Source organism: Microcaecilia unicolor, chromosome 12, assembly GCF_901765095.1.
Source record: "Microcaecilia unicolor chromosome 12, aMicUni1.1, whole genome shotgun sequence".
In the NCBI taxonomy this organism is placed as follows: domain Eukaryota; kingdom Metazoa; phylum Chordata; class Amphibia; order Gymnophiona; family Siphonopidae; genus Microcaecilia; species Microcaecilia unicolor.
The window spans coordinates 16,154,809-16,180,096 of record NC_044042.1 but is presented as its reverse complement, the minus strand read 5'-3'; the positions used below and the strand labels follow the sequence as shown (position 1 = coordinate 16,180,096).

The 25,288-nt window shown below is 48.5% G+C and overlaps 1 protein-coding gene across 2 annotated transcripts in view; it reads right to left on the bottom strand.

The window, feature by feature from the left end:
- Window positions 1-19,085: 19,085 nt before the first annotated feature.
- LOC115482175 (bile acid receptor-like) overlaps window positions 19,086-25,288 on the bottom strand; it is a 90,757-nt gene continuing 84,554 nt past the window's right edge. For both annotated transcript variants that reach the window (XM_030221767.1, XM_030221768.1), the window contains one exon: window positions 19,086-20,890. In XM_030221767.1, coding sequence (XP_030077627.1) covers window positions 20,652-20,890 — 239 coding nt within the window. In that variant the 3' untranslated portion in view covers window positions 19,086-20,651. The remainder of the gene's footprint in view (window positions 20,891-25,288) is intronic.

Sequence of the window (25,288 nt, the reverse complement as noted above, 5' to 3'; positions counted from 1 at the left end):
CCACCAAGAGTTAAGCTCCCAGCTTCAGGTGGCCGACAGGACTTTGCAGGGCAGGGCAGGAGCTGGATAACAGCTAGGTAGCACAGGGACTGAATGTCAGAGGGGAAAGGAAGGAACATGGGCAGCAAGGCAAAAAACTGGGCTAGACAAAACAACACAAGGCAGGGACAGGACAAGCTAGGGGACAGAAACTGGAAGCTGCAAGCAGCCACTGAAACAGGGAACAAGACACTGACTAACAAGATACAGAACTAAAAGCTGCAGAGCAGCCAGCAGGATACAAGCAGACAAGGACTAAACACCAAACTACCACTCAGAAACATGCAAACAAACAACAATCTAATCTAACTATCCACAGACTAGCAAGAAGAGACAAGAATCAAGGCAGGCAAAAACTAGAACTGGAAACAGCAGAAGTGCACCAGCACCCCAACATACCAGGGCCTTAGACGCAATGCAAAGGCAAGAAGACACGTTCCAAGATGGCTGATAAGCCCAGAAGCAGCTGGAACTCAGCTGCTGCAATCATCAGGCAGCTACGGGTGCTGTGCAGGCTCAAACGGCACAAACAAACCCGGCGGCCTGGAAGATCCGGACCGGACTGCGCTGAAATCTGGAACGGGTGACGGTCCACAGCAGCCACCGGTTCTGGCCACCAGAGGGCGAGATGAACACAGACGTAACAGCTACTCCACATTCCGCTTTCCAAGGTGGAGATATAACTGAGTTTGATTTCACTTGGTATGTTCTGGATGTCAGAAATCCCTTGATCCAGGAGAGTACTTTTCCTGTAATGCCTATCTTGTCGAAGATTCTCAGTAGTATGTGGTGGTCGAACATATCAAATGCGCTTGATAGGTCAAATTGGAGTAGGAGGATGTTTTTACCCCTTGCTATTTCCTGCCTGAATCTGGTCAGGAGTGCGGTTAGTATTGTTTCTGTACTGTGGTGAGGTCAGAAGCCAGACTGAGATTTGTGAGCTCCCCAACCCAGGAAGGATGCATCCATTGTCAGCACCTTTTCCAGGTGAGGTATTTGGGAAGGAAGTCCCAGAGTCAAATTGGATCGAATGGTCCACCAGTGAAATGAGCGAACAAGCTCTGGGGACAGTCAGATGACATCTTCCAGATTTCCCGCGACTTGATACCACTGAAAAGCCAGGGTTTATTGGGCTGATCTCATGTGAAGACGTGTCATGGGTGTTATGTACACTGTGGATGCCATTTGGCCCAAGAGCCTCAACATCTGCTGAGCTATGACCAGCTGAGAGGCTCAAATCTGTGAAGCCAGTGCAAATAGTGTCCGCTCTTGGCCCCGGAAGGTAATCTAGAACCTTCTGTGTGTCGCGCAGGACTCTTATGAATTCCAATTGTTGGGCAGGGGAAAGATGGGATTTGGGGTAGTTTAAAATGAACCCTAGTAGCTGTGGCACCCAAATAGTCTTCCGCATTGACTCCTGAGCACCTTTCTCCGAGGTGCTCTTCACCAGCCGAGATAAGGGAACATATGGACTCCCAGTTTGCATAGCGACACTGCAACTACAGCTAAACATTTGATGGAAACTCTGGGAGCTGACGCAAGGCCAAAGGTAAAATTATGTATCATACCTGATAATTTTCTTTCCATTAATCATAGCTGATCAATCCATAGACTGGTGGGTTGTGTCCATCTACCAGCAGGTGGAGATAGAGAGCAAACTTTTGCCTCCCTATATGTGGTCATGTGCTGCCGGAAACTCCTCAGTATGTCGATATCAAAGCTCCATCCGCAGGACTCAGCACTTAAGAGAATTACACCCACGAAGGGACACTCTGCCCAGCTCACCACCGCCGAAACGGGGGAGGGGAATTAACCCAGCTCATCCCCACACAAGTGGGGGAGGGGAATCCATCCAGCTCATCCCCGCGGAGCGGGGGAGGGACACCACACCCGCCGATGCGGGGGGATCTGGCTTATCCTGCAACCGCAACCGCGGGAGGAGCTGACTGACCCTAACACCGCCGAAGCGGGAGGGGTACAAAGCTGCCCTACAGCCGCACGAAGCGGGAGGGAGTGCCGGCAGAATTTAAATCTCAATCCAGCCCCGTAAAACGGAGGGGAGAGGAATGCAGCAGCTCACTGTAACACAAACTCGTCTCAACTCTTGAAGAATCCAAGTGAAAGAAGAACTTGAACACGAAGTCCTCCTGAAGTAACTGAAGGCTAAACTTGAACCTAAAATTCAACCAGAATATAAACAGTACAGATATCTGGGAGGGGCTATGGATTGATCAGCTATGATTAATGGAAAGAAAATTATCAGGTATGATTATACATAATTTTACCTTCCATATCATCAAGCTGATCAATCCATAGACTGGTGGGATGTACCGAAGCAGTACTCACCCAGGGCGGGACATTGAAATCCCTGACCTCAACACTGAAGCTCCAAACCGGGCCTCCGCCCGTGCAGCCACCGTCAAACGGTAATGCTTGGAGAAAGTATGAGCCGAAGCCCAAGTTGCCGCCTTGCATATCTCTTCCAAGGAGACGGATCCGACCTCTGCCATCGAGGCCGCCTGAGCTCTCGTGGAGTGAGCCTTCAGCTGGCTAGGCGGCACCTTCCCTGCGGCCACATAAGCCGCTGCAATGGCTTCCTTGACCCATCTTGCCACTGTAGGCTTAGCAGCCTGCAGACCCTTACGAGGACCTGCAAACAGGACAAACAGATGATCCGATTTCCGGAAATCATTGGTCACTTCCAAGTATCTGATGATGACTCGCCTCACATCCAGATATTTAAGAGCAGAGTACTCCTCTGGGTAGTCCTCCCTACGAAAGGAAGGGAGACAGAGCTGCTGATTCACATGGAAGCGAGAAACAATCTTGGGCAGGAAGGAAGGCACTGTGCGAATAGTCACACCTGCCTCAGTGAACTGCAGAAAAGGCTCTCGACATGAGAGCGCCTGGAGCTCGGAAACTCTTCTGGCTGAAGTGATAGCCACCAAAAAGACTGCTTTCAACGTCAGGTCTTTCAGAGATGCCCTTGACAAGGGTTCAAAAGGCGGCTTCTGCAATGCTCTTAGCACCAGGTTGAGATTCCACGCAGGCACCACTGAGTGCAGAGGAGGGCGCAGGTGATTAACTCCCTTGAGAAAGCGCACCACATCTGGCTGCGAAGCCAGGGAAGCACCCTTCAGGCGGCCCCTGAAGCAAGCCAGAGCCGCTACCTGGACTTTAAGGGAACTGAGCGACAGGCCTTTCTCCAGACCTTCTTGCAGGAACGCCAACACTGAAGAAATTGGAGCAGTGAAGGGAGAAAGTGAGCCTGCTTCACACCACGCTGCAAAGATACGCCAAACCCTGGCGTAAGCAGTAGAAGTAGAGCGCTTCCTCGCTCTTAGCATAGTGGCGATGACCTTGTCTGAGAAGCCCTTCTTCCTCAGACGCTGCCGCTCAATAGCCAGGCCGTAAGACCAAAGGGAGAGGGATCCTCCATCACCACGGGACCCTGATGTAACAGGCCCTGCTCCACTGACAGCCGCAGAGGAATGTCGACTGAGAGCCTGATCAAGTCCGCATACCAGGGACGTCTGGGCCAATCCGGACCCACCAGGATTACCCTGCCGGGATGCTTTGCCACCCGGTCTAGCACCCTGCCCAACATGGGCCAGGGCGGGAACACATAGAGGAGCTCTTGTGTCGGCCACTGTTGAAGAAGAGCATCTACTCCCAGGGATCGAGGGTCCCGTCCTCTGCTGAAAAAGCGCGGCACTTGGCAATTGGCCGATGACGCCATCAGATCTAGGCTCGGCTGGCCCCAGCGCTTCGTGATGTCCAAGAACGCCTGAGCAGATAGCAGCCGCTCTCCGGGCTCCAAATTATGGCGACTGAGAAAGTCCGCCTTGACCTTCAAGACTCCGGCAATGGGGGCCGCTGAAAGCTGCTCCAGGTTCGCTTCCGCCCACTGGCATAGATTCATAGCCTCCCTGGCTAGAGGGACGCTCTTGGTACCTGTCACGTCTGTGGCCGTGACCACCCTCATACTTACCCTGTTTCTGGGAGTCAGTGGCTGTGCTGGCTTCTGCTTGTCTCTGTGTCTGTCTCTGTCTTAGTTTCTCTCTGGCTCTGTGTTCTGATTGCCCTACTGAATCTCACATGTGTGGGCTTTGCCTCTTCCAAGATGGCTGCCGCCTCTTCGTCTCTGCCAGTATCCAAGATGGCTTCCGCTGTCACTTTCTATGGGATGCCTGCTCTGTGTGTCAAGCCTCTGTTTGGTTGCAAGGTGATTGCTGCACCTGTGGCTCTGGGGTTGGGCTTTATTAGTCATCTGAAGACTACACTCCTGGCCTTTGCATCTCATCTCCCTCATCTAAAGGTCCTGGTGTATAGAGTGCTCTGTACACAGTTTCAGTGTTTGCTCTGTGTGAGTTTCTTTGTTTGACTAGCTAGCTTAGGCACCGTCTGGCTTGTTGCCTGTGCTTAGCTCTGCTAGTTCTCTGTGTTTGTTCCTAGTGTTAGATTAGCCAGCTTAGCGCCGTCTGGCTTGTAGCCTGTGTTTAGCTCTGCTAGTTCTCTGTGTTTGTTCCTAGTGTTTGACTTGTTAGCTTGGGCACAGCTTTGTTGTTAGCTGGTGTACAGCTTTACTAAGTCTTCTGAGTTTGCTCTGTGTATGTTCCTAGTGTTTGACTTGTTAGCTTGGGCACTGCTTTGTTGTTAGCTGGTGTACAGCTTTATCAAGTCTCCTGAGTTTGCTCTGTGTATGTTTCCAGTGCATGACTTGTTAGCTTGGGCACAGCTTTGTTGTTAGCTGGTGTATAGCTTTACAGGTCTTCTGAGTTTGCTCTGTGTATGTTTCCAGTGCATGACTTGTTAGCTTGGGCACAGCTTTGTTGTTAGCTGGTGTATAGCTTTACAGGTCTTCTGAGTTTGCTCTGTGTATGTTTCCAGTGCATGACTTGTTAGCTTGGGCACAGCTTTGTTGTTAGCTGGTGTATAGCTTTACAGGTCTTCTGAGTTTGCTCTGTGTATGTTTCCAGTGCATGACTTGTTAGCTTGGGCACAGCTTTGTTGTTAGCTGGTGTATAGCTTTACAGGTCTTCTGAGTTTGCTCTGTGTATGTTTCCTGTGCATGACTTGTTAGCTTGGGCACAGCTTTGTTGTTAGCTGGTGTATAGCTTTACTAAGTCTTCTGAGTTTGCTCTGTGTATGTTCCTGTGTATGACTGGGTTGCCTGGGTATAGCGTTCCTATTAGCCTGGGTACAGTCTACTAGTCATTGTGTTGAATCCTGCCGACTGCCAGAACCCGGACAGTTCCTGCTTGTCTGCCTTGCCTTCGCCTAGGTGCCAGGGGGCACCCCTGGACCTTTATTCCTGCTGTTCCTGTAAGTCCTACCGGCTGCCAGAACCTGAGGGCTCAACCCGAGGGGGAAGGCAGTCAAGTGTAGGTGAAGCCAAGGTCCAGGGTGTTCCAGTTCCGCGGGTTCCGCTCCAGTGTGTTCCAGTCCAGCGGGTTTCACTCCTGTATGTTCCTGTCCAGTGGGGCCACTCCAGTGGGTCCAGTCCAGCGGGCCCCACTCCAGTGCGCACCCGTCCGGTGCGTTCCAGTTCCGAGTGTTCCGGTGTTGAACTCCAGTCCGGAGTTCCAGTCCAGTCTTGTCTCATCTCTACCTTGTAGGTGATCTTGCCTGCCACTGCCGCTCCACGGTAGTGGCCCAAGGACTCACGAAACCAGTGCTCCCGGGGAAGAAGCCTGACAGTGTGCCAAGGTCCTCGTGCACGCGACAGAATGCAAAGGCCATGAGTCCGGCAAGATCAGCCGTCCAGGTTGGCTACCTGTCCATAGCTTCGTTCCCTTTGGACAATCCGGGTGCAGTTTCTGATTTTGACTCTGATCCTTATGTCAGCCCAGTTTCTTTTTTGGGTCCTTTTATGACGCTTCGGGAGTACCGAGATAAACTTTTGTCTGATCCAGCCCTGAAGGCTACTCCTGAAGCAGCAGCTGAAAGAAAGCGTCTCTGGTGGCGTCTGGTCCGCCATAGCCCAGTTTCTGACATGAATCCTGCTATCTCGCTCTGTGAGTACCGCCTCAGACTTCTGGAGGAGCCAGCTCTGCGGGATACTCCTGAAGCTGAGGCCGAAAGAAGACGCCGGGGAATTCCTCCGCTCTGGTCTCCTCCGCAGAGCAGCCTGCGGTACCATAGCGGGTTAGTTCCTATTCGGGATTCCAGTCCACCGGCGCTGAGTCCAGTCCAAGGAGAGTTTCAAGTGGAGTCTTCTAATCCTGTTCGAGTGAAGCCGCCAGTTAAGCCTCTGAGTTCGTTCCGAGGGACGGTCCTGACCAGGTCTCTGAGGTCAGGCCGAGTGAGGCGTCGGACCAAGCCCCTGACCCCAGTCCAAGTAGCGCTGCCTCCTAAGTCACTGAGTCCAGTTCAGGGGATGCTTCATACTGAACCTCCAATTGCAGTCCAAGTAACGAGGAAGCTTAAGTCTCCGAGACCAGTCCGAGGAAGGCGTTTGATGGAGCCTCAGATTCCTATGCAAGTGGCGCTCCAGGTCGAGCCTCCAGTCCTCGTTCAACTGGCACGCCCTCTGAAACCTCTGAGTCCAGTCCGTGGGGTGCTTCTGACGGAGCCTCAGATTCCTATGCAAGTGGCGCTCCAGGTCGAGCCGCCAGTCCTCGTTCAAGTGGCACGCCCTTTGAAGTCTCCGAGTCCAGTCCGAGGGAAGCCTTCGATGGAGCCTCAGATTCCTGTGCAAGTGGCGCTTCGGGTCAAGTCTCCGGTTCTTGTTCAAGTGACCCGTCCAGTCAAGCCACTGAGTCCAGTTCGAGGGGGGCTTCTAACCAAGCCTCCGATGCCAGTCCACAGGGTGGTTCAGGTGGCACCTCCGCTTCCAGTCTGGAGGGTACCTCCAATCAAGCTCCGAAGGCCAGTTCGAGTGGCGCTTCTGCTCGAGTCTCCGATCCCTGTCCAAAGGGTGTGTTCTGCCAAGCCTCAGTTAAAGTCCAGTTCGCGGGGCGCTCCCAGCCAAGCTCCTGAGTCCAGTTTGAGGGGCCCTGCCAGTCAAGCTTCTGATTCCAGTCCGGGTTCCAGTCCCGGTTCTACTCCTGTTCAAAGTTCCAGTTCCAGCCAAGATGCTGAGTCTGTTCCAAGTTCCAGCCAAGATGCTGACCCTGCTCCGAGCTCCAGTTCCAGCCAAGATGCTGAGCCAGTTCCAAGTTCCAGTTCCGGCCAAGATGCTGACCCTGCTCCGAGCTCCAGTTCCAGCCAAGATGCTGAGTCCGTTCCAAGTTCCACTTCCAGCCAAGATGCTGACCCTGCTCCGAGCTCCAGTTCCAGCCAAGATGCTGACCCTGCTCCGAGCTCCAGTTCCAGCCAAGATGCTGAGTCCGTTCCAAGTTCCACTTCCAGCCAAGATTCTGACCCTGCTCCGAGCTCCAGTTCCAGCCAAGATGCTGAGTCTGTTCCAAGTTCCAGTTCCAGCCAAGATGCTGACCCTGCTCCGAGCTCCAGTTCCAGCCAAGATGCTGAGTCCGTTCCTAGTTCCACTTCCAGCCAAGATGCTGAGCCTGCTCTGAGTTCCAGTTCCAGTCAAGCTCCTGACGCACGCCTGGGTTCCAGTCCCGGTTTGCTTCTTGACTCTAGTCCGGGTCCCAGTCCCGGTTTGCTTCCTGAGTTCAGTCTGGGTTCCCTCAGAGAAGGGTTCCTTTTGAACATGGTTCCTCTTGATGCATCCAAGTTCCTGAGTTGGCCCAGCGGTGATTGGAAGGAGCCTCCTGTTGACAAGTTCCGCTCCTGTCTGCCAGTTTTGAACTTCTTTGTGACTTCCAGTCCAGTGATCCATGTCTGGGGGTTGAAACCGATCAGAAGGTTTCACCACAGTTACCCCTGGACACCTGACCTCCTCAGGGAGACCGAGAGGGGGGTCTTGAGGAGGGGGTACTGTCACGTCTGTGGCCGTGACCACCCTCATACTTACCCTGTTTCTGGGAGTCAGTGGCTGTGCTGGCTTCTGCTTGTCTCTGTGTCTGTCTCTGTCTTAGTTTCTCTCTGGCTCTGTGTTCTGATTGCCCTACTGAATCTCACCTGTGTGGGCTTTGCCTCTTCCAAGATGGCTGCCGCCTCTTCGTCTCTGCCAGTATCCAAGATGGCTTCCGCTGTCACTTTCTATGGGATGCCTGCTCTGTGTGTCAAGCCTCTGTTTGGTTGCAAGGTGATTGCTGCACCTGTGGCTCTGGGGTTGGGCTTTATTAGTCATCTGAAGACTACACTCCTGGCCTTTGCATCTCATCTCCCTCATCTAAAGGTCCTGGTGTATAGAGTGCTCTGTACACAGTTTCAGTGTTTGCTCTGTGTGAGTTTCTTTGTTTGACTAGCTAGCTTAGGCACCGTCTGGCTTGTTGCCTGTGCTTAGCTCTGCTAGTTCTCTGTGTTTGTTCCTAGTGTTAGATTAGCCAGCTTAGCGCCGTCTGGCTTGTAGCCTGTGTTTAGCTCTGCTAGTTCTCTGTGTTTGTTCCTAGTGTTTGACTTGTTAGCTTGGGCACAGCTTTGTTGTTAGCTGGTGTACAGCTTTACTAAGTCTTCTGAGTTTGCTCTGTGTATGTTCCTAGTGTTTGACTTGTTAGCTTGGGCACTGCTTTGTTGTTAGCTGGTGTACAGCTTTATCAAGTCTCCTGAGTTTGCTCTGTGTATGTTTCCAGTGCATGACTTGTTAGCTTGGGCACAGCTTTGTTGTTAGCTGGTGTATAGCTTTACAGGTCTTCTGAGTTTGCTCTGTGTATGTTTCCAGTGCATGACTTGTTAGCTTGGGCACAGCTTTGTTGTTAGCTGGTGTATAGCTTTACAGGTCTTCTGAGTTTGCTCTGTGTATGTTTCCAGTGCATGACTTGTTAGCTTGGGCACAGCTTTGTTGTTAGCTGGTGTATAGCTTTACAGGTCTTCTGAGTTTGCTCTGTGTATGTTTCCTGTGCATGACTTGTTAGCTTGGGCACAGCTTTGTTGTTAGCTGGTGTATAGCTTTACTAAGTCTTCTGAGTTTGCTCTGTGTATGTTCCTGTGTATGACTGGGTTGCCTGGGTATAGCGTTCCTATTAGCCTGGGTACAGTCTACTAGTCATTGTGTTGAATCCTGCCGACTGCCAGAACCCGGACAGTTCCTGCTTGTCTGCCTTGCCTTCGCCTAGGTGCCAGGGGGCACCCCTGGACCTTTATTCCTGCTGTTCCTGTAAGTCCTACCGGCTGCCAGAACCTGAGGGCTCAACCCGAGGGGGAAGGCAGTCAAGTGTAGGTGAAGCCAAGGTCCAGGGTGTTCCAGTTCCGCGGGTTCCGCTCCAGTGTGTTCCAGTCCAGCGGGTTTCACTCCTGTATGTTCCTGTCCAGTGGGGCCACTCCAGTGGGTCCAGTCCAGCGGGCCCCACTCCAGTGCGCACCCGTCCGGTGCGTTCCAGTTCCGAGTGTTCCGGTGTTGAACTCCAGTCCGGAGTTCCAGTCCAGTCTTGTCTCATCTCTACCTTGTAGGTGATCTTGCCTGCCACTGCCGCTCCACGGTAGTGGCCCAAGGACTCACGAAACCAGTGCTCCCGGGGAAGAAGCCTGACAGTGTGCCAAGGTCCTCGTGCACGCGACAGTACCTCCCTGGCGGTTGATATAGGCCACAGCCGTGGCATTGTCCGACAGGACCCGTACAGGCTTCAACACCAGTACCGGGATGAACTCCAATAACACCAACCGAATGGCTCTGAGTTCCAGGAGGTTGATAGACCACTTGCCTCTGCAGGAGACCAGAGCCCCTGCGCTGTCCTTCCCAAGCAGTGGGCTCCCCAGCCCATCAAAGAGGCGTCTGTCGTGACGACAATCCACTCCGGGGTCACCAGAGGCATTCCTGCAGACAACTTGTCTGTCTGCGTCCACCAGCTCAGCGCCTTGCGCACCGCTGGGTCCAAGGGAAGGCGCACAGCATAATCCTCCGACATCGGAGTCCAGCGCAGCAGCAGAGATAGCTGTAGTGGTCTCATATGAGCCCTGGCCCAGGGCACTACTTCCATCGTGGCCGTCATAGAGCCCAACAGCTGCACGTAGTCCCAAGCCCGAATAGGAGAGGCTACTAGGAACTAGTCCACCTGAGCCTGAAGCTTGACAATCCGATTGTCTGGCAGGAACACTCTGCCCACTTGGGTGTCGAATCGAACTCCCAGATACTCCAGGGACTGAGTCGGGCGCAGCTGGCTCTTCTTCCAGTTGATGATCCATCCCAGGGAGCTCCAAAGAGCAACTACCCGGTCCATAGCTTTGCCGCACTCTTCATAAGAGGGGGCTCGGATCAACCAGTCGTCCAGATAAGGATGGACTTGTACTCCTTCCTTTAGCAGGAAGGCCGCTATGACCCCCATTACTTTGGAAAAGGTCCGCGGAGCAGTAGCCAACCCAAAAGGGAGGGCTCTGAACTGGAAGTGTCGTCTCAGGACTGTAAAACGCAGAAAGCGTTGGAGAGGAGGCCAGATGGGAATATGCAGGTACGCTTCCTTGATGTCCAAGGACGCCAAGACCTCTCCTGCCTTTACTGCCGCTATAACAGAGCGGAGAGTCTCCATGCGAAAGTGCCGTACTTTCAAGGCCCGATTGACCCCTTTGAGGTCGAGGATAGGCCGGACAGAACCTCCTTTCTTTGGGACCACAAAGTAAATGGAGTAACGTCCCTTGCCAATCTGATTTTTTGGCACCGGAACGACCGCACCCAGGCGGATCAGGCTGTCCAAGGTCTGCTGCACTGCCACAGCTTGACCGGAGACTTGCAGGGAGAGAGTACAAACCCGTCTCTTAAGGGTCGGCAGAACTGTAGCTTGTAGCCGTCTCTGATGACTTCCAGCACCCAAGCGTGTGAAGTTACTGTGGTCCGCTCACCCAGAAACGAGGACAGCCGTCCTCCAATCTGCACTGGGGCGTGGACCAAGGCCCCGTCACTGGGTACGAGACCCTGGGGGAGGACCGGAGGGAGCACCTCCGGGATGGCGGTCTCTGCGAAAGGAATGCTGCTTGGGGGAGAAATTCCTCTTGAAGGAAGAAGGGGCAGAGGAGCCCGACTTGCCCGGGCGGTACCGACGGGCTTCCTGCAACCGTCCTCTGGAGGTACCGGGACGAGTACTAGCCCGAGCCCCACTGGTAATCTCTTGCCCTTAGACGTGCCGAGATCGGTCACGATTTTGTCCAGCTCGACCCCAAAGAGCAGCTTGCCTTAAAAGGCAATCTAGCCAGGCGGGATTTAGAGGCGTGGTCAGCAGACCAATGTTTCAGCCATAGCCACCGCCGCGCAGAGACTGTCTGAGCCATGCCTTTAGCTGAGGTCCTCAAGACATCATACAGCAAGTCTGCCAAATAGGCTAAGCCCGATTTCAGGGCCGGCCAATCAGCCCTCGAGGAATGATCCGAGGGGGAAGCCCGCTGCACCATAGTCAGGCACGCCCTGGCCACATAGGAGCCGCAAACTGAGGCCTGCAAACTTAAAGCAGCTGCCTCAAAGGACGACCTTAAGGCCGCCTCCAATCTTCTGTCTTGGGCGTCCTTTAGGGCCGTGCCACCTTCCACCGGCAAAGCCGTTTTCTTAGTCACCGCAGTGATTAAAGAATCCACGGTAGGCCACAGATAGGCCTCACGTTCACTCACAGCCAAAGGATAGAGGCGGGACATAGCCCTAGCCACTTTAAGGCTCGCTTCCGGGACATCCCATGGAGCCGAAATTAAGGTGTGCATGGCATCATGCACGTGGAAGGTTCTAGGCGGGCGCTTCGTCCCCAGCATAATGGCAGAGCCAACAGGGGCTGAGGGAGAGACGTCCTCCGGAGAGGAAATCTTCAAAGTGTCCATGGCCTGTAACAACAGGTTGGGCAAATCCTCTGGGCTAAAAAGCCGCGCTGCAGAGGGGTCATCCGCTCCATCCGAGCGGGGATCCGTCTCCTCCAAGGAATCCGCAAAGGACCGTTGGGAGACCTCAGACACGCTGCCCTCATCTACATCGGAGGAGACAAAGTCCTCCAAGGCCTGAGAATCAACCCGAGGACGTTTACCTCTGGGAACCTCAACCTCTTTACCAGACGAGGGAGCAGGGGCAGCGTTGTGCATGAGGAAAGCCTGATGCAGCAGCAAAACAAACTCGGGGGAGAAACCCCCCAGACTGTGCACTTCCGCAGCCTGGGCAACAGCCCTAGACGCACCCTCAACCGGCGCTCGCAAGAGCGGGGGAGAAACATGCTGCGCATCCAAAATGGCGTCCGGCGCGACACTCCGCGAAGGAGCCGCGCGGGAAGAGCGGCGCTCAACTTTAGCCGCTTGTGCCCTCGCCCAAATTAAGGGCGTTCATGGCATTAATGTCTCCAACCTCAAGGGCGGCCCCGAAGAAGCCGTCCGAGCCGCGTGGCCGGCCAACATGGCGGAGGCGAGGAGCGGGGGATGGGCGTTTATGGCGGGAAAAACCGCCACGCCGGAGGAAGGACCGGGACATTCATCGGTCACGAAACTGTCACCCAACAAGGGCGAATCAGGCTGTAAGACCCCCGCATCCCCTCTAGAAGCGCTCAAGCGAACCGGGGAGCGACCCTTTGCGCCCTCGCCCTCCGACGCCATATGCCACGAGGAGAAGAATCAGGGAACCCCCTGCCCGCTATAAAAAGGTAAAAATTACCTGCTTGCCGCTCCGAGCTGTAACGAACTGGTGTCCCAGTGAGTAGCTGCAATGAACGTTTAAATAAACGTCGAAATAAACGCCTTTAAGGACGTTCAAAATTTTTTTTTTTTTTTTAACGGAGCCAGCGGGAGGGGGGAGAAAAGGAGGGACCTGGCACCACCAGGTTTGCACTTGCTCAAAAGAGCCCTCAACCCCAGGCACTCAACAAAACCTAAAAATTAGGCTTGGAGGCCTAGCCAGAGCTGCTGCTGTGTGTGACCACCACCTGCTGAGATAGAGAACATACTGAGGAGTTTCCGGCAGCACATGACCACATATAGGGAGGCAAAAGTTTGCTCTCTATCTCCACCTGCTGGTAGATGGACACAACCCACCAGTCTATGGATTGATCAGCTTGATGATATGGAAAGGTGGAATGGGCTCGACCAATGGGCCTTCAGAAGAGCTGAGAGTTCCTCTGCAAGTACCAATTGAGGGTATATCCAAGATGATTTGGAGAACCCAACGGTTGGAGGCTGTAAGGGGGCCACCATTCTTGAAAAAAATTAAGCCTCCCCCCGACTGGCAAGTCATGTAGGACAGACACTTTGACAACACCTATGCTCTGCTGGAACCAGTCAAAAGCGTGCCCCTTGCTTTGACTGAGGAGCAGCAGGGGCCTTGGGCACACGCTTTAGACTAGAACGAGTGCGCTGGGGCTGAGCCTGAACAGGCTGGTGAGAAGAAGTGGTGTACCTACGCCTCTGAGAATAATAGGGACCTCTTCTCAACTTGCCAAAAGTCCTCCTAGATGTGGAGGCAAACGCAGAAGGCATCCGGTAGCACAGAGAAGAGATAGCATCAATATGCTTTTTGATTTGGTCAGAGACCTCCTCAACCTTCTCTCCAAAAAGGTTATCCCCCAGCATGAGGCATCTGCCAACCTCTGCTGAACCGACTGTTGCAAGTCAGAGACACGCAGCCATGAGAGCTGGGCAGAAATCCTGGATGCCACATCAAAAGTGTCTTAAGTGCCCCTGGCCAAGAACTTTCGACACACCTTCTGCTGCTTGGCCAAGTGACTCAGCTTGCTCCGGTGGGAGCGTGTCAGCTAAATCCAGCAGCTTGTGCACCGAGTCTCACAAGTAAATGCTTGTGAAGAGCTGGTAAGACTGGATACATGACACAAGCATAGAGGCCTGGAACATCTTCCTCCCAAAAGAATCCAAGCTCCTAGCTTATCTGCCTGAGAGAGCTAAGGCATAGTCCCTAGAACTCCTGGCTCTTTTGAGGGTAGATTCCACCACCATGGAATTGTGAGGCAATTGTTATATATTTTATATGTCTTCTAATTGTAGACTCCTGAGGCAGGCCTTGCAACTGAAACACGGCTCGTGTTGAGTCATTCATACTTTCAATGAGACATTGATTCCTACAATAAACATTGCACCACACCTTCTGATTTGGGACTTCTTTGTTACCTATGCTGTTTGTTCTTTTGTTCTGTGTATGCAAAGGTTTGTTCTTCTTTTGCTTTGCGTGCAGTTACCATTAGCATGCAGCCATTTAAAAAAAGTTAACACAGGAGCCCTTACCGTCTCTTGTTTAGGCTCCTGCAGTAACCAGGTAGCGCGTGCTAATGTACATGTGCTAAATGGTTATTGCTTCCACTCCCACTCTCCACCCATGAAATTCCCGCTCCAAAAAAAAAATAATAAATGAGAATGGGACTTGATATATTGCCTTTCTTGTTGTTTTTGCAACTACATTCAAAGCAATACTTTTCAAAGGTACTTTTTGTACCTGGGGCAATGGAGGGTTAAGTGACTTGCCCAGAGTCAAAAGGAGCTTAAGTGGGAACTGAACCCAGATCCTCAGGCTCAAAGTCCACTGCACTCCACTCCAATAATAAATACCATGCACATGAGCATGCAGATGGCAAAACTAACACAGGATTTTTGCAGCATTAGGCATGTATTAGTGCCTAACACAGCTTAGTAAAAGGTCCCTTAATTTGTTACATTTGGGAGATTCTAATTTGTATTTATCATGAAAATTATTATTTTGAACTACAAATGTTTTAGATGATCGATTGTCATAATGTGATTGATATTTGTAAGCTCTTGCTTTATTACTACTCTTCCTTGCCTCCATCCCTTTGCTTTTCCAGAAATTTTTGATGACCTCAAGCCTCTAAGGGACCTTGTACCTTTTAAATGTTACCAATTTTACTCTAACTTTAACTTCTCAACCATTCCTTTTTTTAAACCTGAGTTCTTGTAAATTTTATTATTTTACCCTATGATCCTTTTTACTTCAGTTCTGCAAAATACACAGTGATATTATTTATTGCATTTGTATCCCACGTTTTCCCACCTCTTTGCAGGCTCAATGTGGCTTACAATACATCTTGAATCGTGGAAATATATTAGAAAATAGATATTTAGTATGTTTTATTATGTCTGGTTAATCTGCCCAAGTTATGTGGCATTTTTTTTTCAACCCTGCAAAGATATTTGGGAGAACAAAGCAACATTTTATAATGACCTGACATACTCAATTGCATCTAAAACTATTCTGCATCAACTACTAGTGATTGAATGCCTGCTCTTAGCTCTCACTGGGAGAGATAATGGGCAATCCTCCTTTAAAATGGAAATTAATACTTGAGTAAGCCATATTTGTTTAACAACTCAAAGTGCGAGAGGGCCACAAATCAAATACTAATGCAAACCTTTTCACTCGGGATAAAAAATAAATAAATAAATCCACCCAATGACCATAGGAGCCAACTTTTCAAAATGATTGGGGGGGGGGGGGTGCAAAACACAGAACACATTGTTTCGTCCTTCACTGGCCAATATTAGGGGTGCTCATAGCACCCACAGAACGGCTCCCATGCTATTAAGTTTATCACTTTCTGTTGAAAGACTGCTGAATAGGGCGTGGGACACAGGCTAGCAGGCGGAGGCGATGAAGACAACAAGGGATGAGCACCGGTTTACCTGACAAAAAGTGGCTCCTAGACAGGGGAGGCCGCCCTCACGCCTTGGAGGTGGGAGATAAAAAAAAGGCGGGAAGAATCCGGCGGCGGCGGCAGCGAAGCACGAGGGACGGGGCGCGCGTGCGCGCTGGCTGAGAGGATGGGGCACCGACCAACGCTCGGCTCCAGCCCGCAGCCATTGGGTGGGGTGGGAGAGTCCTGCAGGGAGGAGGAGGAGGGGGGGGGGGCTCAGGGGGCGCTTGAGGTTTATTGCGTCACACCCTTCCTATACACATCATGCGACGTGCAATTTTAATTCCTCTTTTATTTTGCACCTTTCCTTTTCTCCTCTCCTCTCCTTGTGTGGGTGAGGGCGAACATCCGTTACTTACAAATATTTGAAAGCAGGCCGTCGGTTTTTTGTGACGTTATCGCTCGCGCTTAGCGCGTTCTGCTGCTGTGGTGCTGCTGCTGACTGCTGTCCCTGTTGGTGCGACTGCGCAAAGTGCGCAACTGTAAAGCACGAGCGGGCTGCAAGGCTGTTATAGTGCCTTGGCCGGCCCCTTTTAGAGTCATGGAGTTGTATTTTAAAATCGATGGTACAACTGCAGCAAATCAGGAAGCGTCGAGTCTGGCTGATCTAGAATGAGAGAGGAGGACATGCAGTATTGATGGAAGGACACAGAGTAAAGCACAGGCAAACCAAGCGCGTGCCTGTGGCCAAAAGCTAAGAAGGTGCTGCTGCTGTCTGGGCCGCCTTCAGGAAATGGATGGCATTAGTCACCGTTGCCGTGTTGGCCCTTACAGGACAAGAAGTGGTGTCGTCAACTGCTTGTGTCCTCAGCCAGGTACTGTGTGCATTATTAGCACCTTCCTGGGGTCATTAAGCCAGCATCAGCACCAATTGCTGCCACGAGTTAAGCCCCACCACCACACACACAACACTGCTCTTTTGTGACTTGGAGCCTGTGTCAGTAGCACCCTGGAGTTTTCATCCCCCAAACAAAACTTGCAACACCCAAGTATAAGGATATCCATTGGTTGCATATTCAATATAGAGAGATGTGATAGCTGTGTTAGTCCACTTCTAAAGCTAGTCAATAGAAATAGAATAAAATAAAACATAGAAAAAAATAGGAGTGGTCTAGTGGTAGGACTGGCCTTCCATGTTAAATTGTACAGCGCTGCGTAACCCTAGTAGTGCTTTAGAAATGTTAAGTAGTAGTAGAGCACCAGTCTTGCAATCCATAGGTGGCTGGTTCAAATCCCAGTGCTGCACCTTTTGATCTTGGGCAAGTCACTTAACCCTCCATTGCCTCAGGTACAAACTTAGATTGGGAGCCCTCCTGGGACAGAGAAATATCCAGAGTACCTGAATGTAACTCACCTTGAGCAACTACTGAAAAAGGTGTGAGCAAAATATAAATAAGAAGATACCTTTTTTATTGGATTAAATACATTTTTATTAGCTTTTGAAGGTAACCCTTCTTTTTTTCTGATCTGATGAAGAAGGGCTACCTTCGAAAGCTAATCAAAAAATGTATTGTTAGTCCAATAAAAAAGGTATCTTATTTTCTATGTTTTATTTTATTCTATTTCTATTGACTGATATTCAATATAGAATTCAGTATAAAATATCACTTACTGTTCTTAAACTTCTCTCTTGAGTTTCCTATATACTCTTCTTGTCCTTTGTCAGGTACTAATAAATTAGTGATTCCCTCATTGAGGAATTTGAGTTTTGCTTCTCATGAATCAGCCTTTAGTGGCCCCTATAATTTAGTCCCAATTGATATTCACTCTGAACCCTCATGGCCAAAATGTATATTGCTTTTGAAAACCCGGCTATTGCAGTGAGCTTTCTCAAAACTTACTTGAAACTTCTTTTTTATAGTTTTAAGTTTTACACCCACTTTTTGTTTTACAGTATGTTGTTTTGTTTTTTTATAATTATTGTGCAATCTCATGTTCCCTTTCTTTTTTATCTTGTACTAGTGTGTAGCTACCCAGACTAATGTTAAAGTTAGTATTTTATTGTTATTGTTGAGATGTTTTTGTGTTCATATTAACTTTTAATTGTTTTCTGCTTTGATAGATCCCTGTATTTCTCAAATAAATTATGCATTTCATAAATACTGCCTCTCTGTGGTACAGCCAAAGCAGTTTACATACAGGTACACTTTTCTCTGTTCCTTAGTGGGCTCACAAACTAAGCTTTGTATTTGGAGCAATGGAGAGTTGTGACTTATGCAGGATCACAAGGCGCTTTAGTGGGAATTAAACCCAATTCCCTGGTTCTCAGCCTACTGCTCTAACCATTAGGCTACTCCTCCAATTTAGGAAGTAGTCTACAGCCAAACAGATGCTAAGAAGTTTAGAGCCTGGAGAGATCCCTGTGATCTTGAGGGATAAAGGTGTTTACTGAGGTTTTGGGGGTGGAAAGGCAAAGTTTTTTTTTGCTGGGAAATAAAGGGGGAAGATGCTTCTTAGGGCTAGTTTTAAACCTCCAAATTAATGTTGCATAATTAGATACAGATGCTAATTCATTTGTCAGCATCTATAAATGTATATTATGACTTGGATGGGGATGCTTGAAAAGATCTATTTGCCTAACATCCAGCAAAGGCGTCATCTTAGGCATCTTTGCTCTCCTCTTTTTTCTTTCTGTACTGGCAGTGATGAACTGGAAAGAAGAGATATAGAGGATCAAGAAACAAGACTGGATGGAAAGACAGTTCAGAGTTGAGGGGAGGGTTAGAAAGGGGTGAAAGGAGATGAGACCAGGGAAAGGGAGATCCAAACTGAGGGGAGGCATCTGTCACCAGGTTCTTCACGCACACACTCAATTAAGAGGAAGACAGTAGTGGTGGCACCTTGGGTTGCATTCTCCTCTGTTGTTGGAATCTATAGGTTCAATTTGAACCATTCAGGACGTTGTAGTGCTACATGATTCAAAGTGTGGCACATAGGCTTTGACAAGCAAAAGGGGGAGCAGAGCGTCACATCAGGTGTGGTTTATCCTCTTCTCTTACCAGCTCTTAATCAGAGGTGGCAGCTGAGAAAAGACCATAATAAATCAGCAGGGGTAAGGGGATGAAGTGTGAGATCAGCAAGCAAAGGGGAAAATCAAGAGGCTTGGGAACAGAGGGACTTTGCTTTCCATTATATTGTGTATACACAGTAACTCCATGATAGGGACTTAATCTTGTGCTTCATCTGGAATTGCATGAGAACAGGGATCAGCACTCTGTCAGTCTGAAATCAGCTTGCTCAGATCCTCATAATCATAGAAGACAATCATCCTCAACTGCAAGGGATTGCACACACATATAGAGATTTCCTTTGTGCCTACACATCAGCCTGTCTAATAGGCAATTAGTATGTACATATGTCTCACCTTAATTACTAGCAACTACTGCAACAGCTTTTGCATGAAAATGAGATAGCTGACTGCCATTACTCAAACTATGTTTATTTTACACACATTTGTACAAAACATTATCATAGTGTCTGTACCTTACAGTTCTACAGTAGTACAAAATATCAAATACAAATGCAGTAGACTGACTAGAAGTTAAATTATATGATAACATTTTGTACTAATATAAAATATTATTCAAATATAAGTTAGCATAAAGTATCAAATGTTACACCTGATTCATGCTGTGATTCATACCCATCACTATACACTACTATTGAAAGACTAACTAAAATGGCCTTCATGCTATCATGGTTTGAAAACTATTTTAAACATGCCATTTGGTTGTCACATACAACCACTGGAATGAAGTAACAGTATCCAAAATGCACTAAGAACTATGCCATAGACTGAGCTAAATATTACAAATAATAATATGGTATACATCTATTCTGTCAATTTATAAAGTCATCCTTTAAAAACAGTAAAGAAAAAGCAACATGGCAAACATTTGAATAATACAGCATAATTGTCAGCACAAGTGCTCTTTCTGGCTTCCTTTCATCCTTAATACTGTATGCACTGTCAATTAATTGTGGTTGGATAAGGAGTACAAAATATAAGATGCTGGCTGTGACCACATATCCTAGGTCCTCTTCATGCTACTAAGGCAATACTTCTCAACTCTCTCCTGGAGGCACACCTTGCCAGTGAAGTTTCCAGAATCGCCATAATGAATATGCACAAGGCAGATTTGCATACAGTTGTGCTCTGCTATATGCCAATGTACTTCATGCATATTCATTGTAGTAATTCTGAAAACCTGCCTAGCTAGGTGTGCCTCCAGGAGAGGGTTGAAAAGTTTGCACTAAGGCTCCTTTGTGTCTTTCCCACATGTGTTTGAATTCTGACACTGTTTTGGCTCCTACCACCCTCGATTACATTTTATCTCCTATGTCCACCATCTTCTCAATGAAAACTGTTTACTCTTTTATTGTGTTTTTTTTTAATTATTATTATATTCCTCGCTCCCTCTGGCTTCATAAGATGATTTCATTGTCCATAGATTTCTTATTTTTGGGAAGACAGTAGTTTATTGGTTCTGTCACACTTCCCCTTTGCCTCCTGTCTTTTACAGAGGAAGGGGCCAAGGGAAGCAAAACTTGTTGGTTTTAATTAAAATGAGACGTGTTCAATAAAATTGTTTCTTCCAGGCATATGCATTGAATCCATAAGATTGTTCTTTTTCCAAGTGCTACATTCATACAACTGAAGACACAATCTAAAATTTGATTGACAGAAATTGTACTTTTACATTTGCACTGAAATTAAAAAGTGTAAGTTAAGATCTGTAACATTATGATCTGTCCTGCAAAGAATAATTTCCAGCTCATAACCATGCTGTGCAGGACACCAAAAAGTCTTTTATCCATGTACAGAAACACTTTACTATCTTATTTCTCAGAGAAATGCTTCAGTGAAACCTGTTAATCTAAAACTTGATGTTTACAGTGCTTCATAAAGTTTGGATTTTGTCATCCGGTTTGTCCTTTAAGCAGTTTTATAGATGATGAAATTTCATTCAGCCTTTCATCAGTGTCCTCTAGGGCTGTTCAAGGTAAATCCCAAACGTCACACAATAAGTACGTCAGTTTTGGATCCTTTAATTTCCAAGATACCAACACTTCTGAGTGATTATGACTCAAGGTCCTGAGCTCTGTAAGACGTCCTATGAGACGTGCAAAATGCTGCAGGTCTTCTGGATGATGAATTTTGGAGTACTTATGCAAAATTCCTAATAGGGGCTCCTGTAATTTTTCCACACGCTGTTTGTTTTTCAGGAGTGGACGATCTATGTTTAAATGAAATGAAAATCATCTATTATTGAACAAGCTACAAACTGAGTAAAGAAGAGTGTAATAGTAAGCACAACATGCCATTCAATAGACAGATAAGTCTTATTTTTTAAATTAAATTCTACAGAAGAACTATTACACCTCACTCCACAAGCATGCCTTTGGTTTTAGCGTTTCTGTTGTTGGGTTTGGGGGTTTTTTTTTACAACAAACTCAAGTAGCTTGTACAACATTCTTGCAGAAACACCTGTGTGTGTGTAATATTAAGGGCTAATTTTACTAAAAGTGTGCTACCAGACAGTAGTATTACTTACCGCAGGTCCCATTTTAAACAGTGGGACTTTATTTACTAAAAACAAAAGTTAACAGCATTAGTGTGTGCTAGCATGGTAACACACTTACATCTAGCCCTAAGAATAGAGAAGGTATTTTCTCTGTTGTATTTTATTTCATTTGATTCTGTTTTTCTTAACTTTATTTAGGGGTCCCTTTTACCAAGTGGCAGTAAAAGGTGGCCTGCAGTGCGGTCAGTGCATGGAATTGCTCTGTGACGAGACCACCTTTTTTTACTGCAGCAGGTAAAAGGGCATTTTCTGAACAGAAGTAGTAAATGGCCACGCACTACTTAAAAATTGGGGCGTGGCCGTTTACTACCGTAGCCCTTAGCAGAGCTGCACTGCCTGATTACTGCCGGGCACACCTCCTCCCTGCCCACTGGCACTAGAAAATACAAACAATTTACTAGCACCGAAAACACTACCACCGGGCTTCTGGATGAGCCTAGTGGTAGGCAGGGGCGTAGCTAGGTGGGGCCACAGAGACATGGGCCCCTACAGATTTATTCCTGGCCCCCTCTACTTTTGCCCCCCCCCCCCTGCCGCTGACCCTCCCCTGCCACTTTCGACCCCCCCTGCCGCTGCCAGGTACCTTTGCTGGCGGGGGTCCCCAACCCCCGTCAGCTGAAGTCCTCTTCAGCGCCCATCTCCGGCGCATTGCTGATCTGGATTCTGTTTCTGTGAGTCTTGACTCCTGACGTCCTGCATGTAGGAATGTGCAGGACGTTAGGAGTCAGGACTCGCAGAAACAGAATTCAGATCAAGCGAACACGCTGGAGACCAGCGCTGAAGAGGACTTCGGCTGGTAGGGGGTTGGGGACCCCCAACCAGCAAAGGTACCTGGCGGTGGCGGGGGGAGGGGGGTTGAAAGTGGCGGAGGGACTGGGGGGGGCTAAAATGTGCCCCCTCACCTTGGGCTCTGGACTCCCCTCCCACTGGTGGAAGGACCGATTCACCACGCTCTACCCTGGCAATAGCTCTACCGCTGGTTGATAAAAGGGCCTCTTAGATTGACAATTCATGAGAAATAAAATATAGTAAAAAAAGATGTTTTTATGAGCTCATTTGATTTGGACTTTGAGGGGCTCATTTATTAAATGTTTTGCAGCAGCATTTTTCCAATGGAAAATGTCAAGATGATGAGGTATTGTACTTTAAAGCAGGTGCTGTACATGAAAACATAATATAATTGGATTTTTTACCTGATTGTTATCATTTATGAGATGCCAACAGTATACTATCCACCTTATAATCAAAAGAGAAAAACGCCTAGATTTCGACCCAAATCGGGAGATAGACGTTTATCTCACAAAAACGAATAAATCGGTATAATCGAAAGCCGATTTTGGACGTTTTCAACTGCACTCCGTCGCGGATGCGGACAAAGTTGATGGGGGCGTGTCAGAGGTGTGGCGAAGATGGAACTGGGGCGTGGTTATCGGCCGAGGAGAGATGTACGTGTTAGGGCGATAATCGAAAAAATAAAGGCGTTTTTAGCTAAAATTTAGGACACTTTTGTTGGACCCTTTTTTCACACGAACAGGTCCCAAAAACGTGCTCTAAATGACCAGATGACCATCGGAGGGAATCGGGGATGACCTCCCCTGACTCCCCCAGTGGTCATTAACCCCCTCCCACCACAAAAAAATGATGTTTCACAACTTTTTATTTTCACCATCAAATATCATACCCACCTCCCTGGCAGCAGTATGCAGGTCCCTGGAGCAGTTGTTAGGGGGTGCAGTGGACTTCAGGCAGGTGGACCCAGGCCCATCCCCCCCTACATGTTACAATTGTGCTGCTTAATGCTTATTAGTCGTCCAACCCCCCCAAACCCACTGTACCCACATGTAGGTGCCCCCCTTCACCCCTTAGGGCTATAATAATGGTGTAGACTTGTGGGCAGTGGGTTTTGAGGGGGATTTGGGGGGCTCAACACACAAGGGAAGGGTGCTATGCACCTGGGAGCTTTTACCTTTTTTTTTGTTTTTGTAAAAGTGCCCCCTAGGGTGCCCGGTTGGTGTCCTGGCATGTGAGGGGGACCAGTGCACTACGAATCCTGGCCCCTCCCACGAACAAATGCCTTGGATTTATTCGTTTTTGAGCTGGGCACTTTCATTTTCCATTATCGCTGAAAAACAAAAACGCCCAGCTCACAAATTGTTGAATAAAACATGGACGTCTATTTTTTGCGAAAATACGGTTCGGTCCGCCCCTTCATGGACCCGTTCTCGGAGATAAACGCCCATGGAGATAGACGTTTTCGTTCGATTATGCCCCTCACTGTCTCCCAAATTCTATATATGGTGCCCAAAGTTATGTGCCCAACTTTGTGTGTACTTCCAAGACATGCACGCAATTAAATGGAAAAATTAGTTCTGAACCATCAAAAATTGGGTGCTAACAACCAATTATTGTTGTTATTTGGCACTCATTATAATTTGCACATGCATCTGGATGCATGTTGTTTTTTTAAGGCACAGTGCCTAACTCCCATGGCACGTATCTCAAAAGAGGGCATGGCCATGAGCATGTTGGTGGTGTTCTGAAAAGTTTGCAAGGAATTACAGAATACTGCCTAACCATGCCTAACTTGGGCGCCAGCATTTATACCAGGTTTTAGTAGGATCCACACTAAATGCTACTCTATAGAATAGCACTTAACACTGAATTATTTTGGTGCATAAGTTTCAGTATTGTTTATCAAATTTTCTCCTGATGGGGATAGGGTGATGTTTGGGTGTGGCATGGCAGGGCAAGTTGCTACTACTATTAATCATTTCTATAGTGCTACTGGATGTATGCAGCACTGTACACATTATATTCAGGTACTTTTCTCTGTCCATAGGGGGCTCACAATCTAAGTTTTTGTACCTGCGGCAATGGAGGGTTGAGTGACTTGCCCAAGGTCGCAAGGAGTGGTAGCGAAGCTAGAGGAATGGACCAATATTTGGCAACTAAGGTTTAATCCCAAAAAATGCAGGGTCATGCACTTGGGTCGCAAAAATCCGAGGGAACAGTACAGTATAGGGGGTGTAGTGCTTCAGTGTGCGACGGAAGAGCGGGACTTGGGGTGATTGTGTCTGATGACCTTAAAGCTTTCAAACAGAAAAAGCGATGGCCAAAGCCAGAAGGATGCTTGGGTACATAAAGAGAGGCATAACCAGCAGGAAAAAGGAGGTGATAGTACCATTGTATAAGTCTCTGGTGAGGCCTCATTTGGCGTACTTTGTGCAGTTCTGGAGACCACACCTACGGAAAGATATAAACAGGATGGAGTCGGTCCAGAGGGCGGCTACGAAATTAGTAAACAGTCTTGAATGCAAAAATTATAGGGACAAGCTTATGAACCTCAACATGTATACGCTGGAAGAGAGGAGACATGATAGAGACGTTTAAATATCTCAAGGGCATTTATGTACAGGAAGAGAGCCTTTTTTCAAATGAAAGAGAGCTCTGGAATGAGGGGGCATATGACAAAGATAAGAGGGAATAGGCTTAGGAGTAACCTAAGGAAGTATTATTTCACAGAAAGGGTGGTGGAGGCATGGAATGGCCTCCCGGTGGCGGTGGTGGAGTTGAGGACTGTTCCAGAATTTAAAAAGATATGGGATTGCTTAGGAACAGGAAGAATTGGGGATTACAGAGGATGGGCAGACTGGATGGGTTATATGGCCTTTATCTGCTGTCATGTTTCTATGTTTCTAGTGAGAATTGAACCCTGGTTGCCAGGGCCAAGGTCTGCTGCACTAACCATCAGGCTACTCCTCCAACCATCCTTGGGGCACAGGGCAACAATTATGTCAGTAATAAAGAGGTAGTAGAGAAGGACCTCTGCACTGGGTGTCTGTAGTACAGTTTTACCACTTGTCTTCCCCCGGTACCTCTGCTGCTGCTGATAATAATATGTACATTGAATACACTCTGGGGAATTATGTTCCAAACAATCAAAATAATGCACACCAAAATAATACAACACATTAAACAGAACAGTACTGGCAGCATTCTGGAAATATATGCAGGTACTTTATACACTTGGCTCCTAGTTAGCCCTAAGCT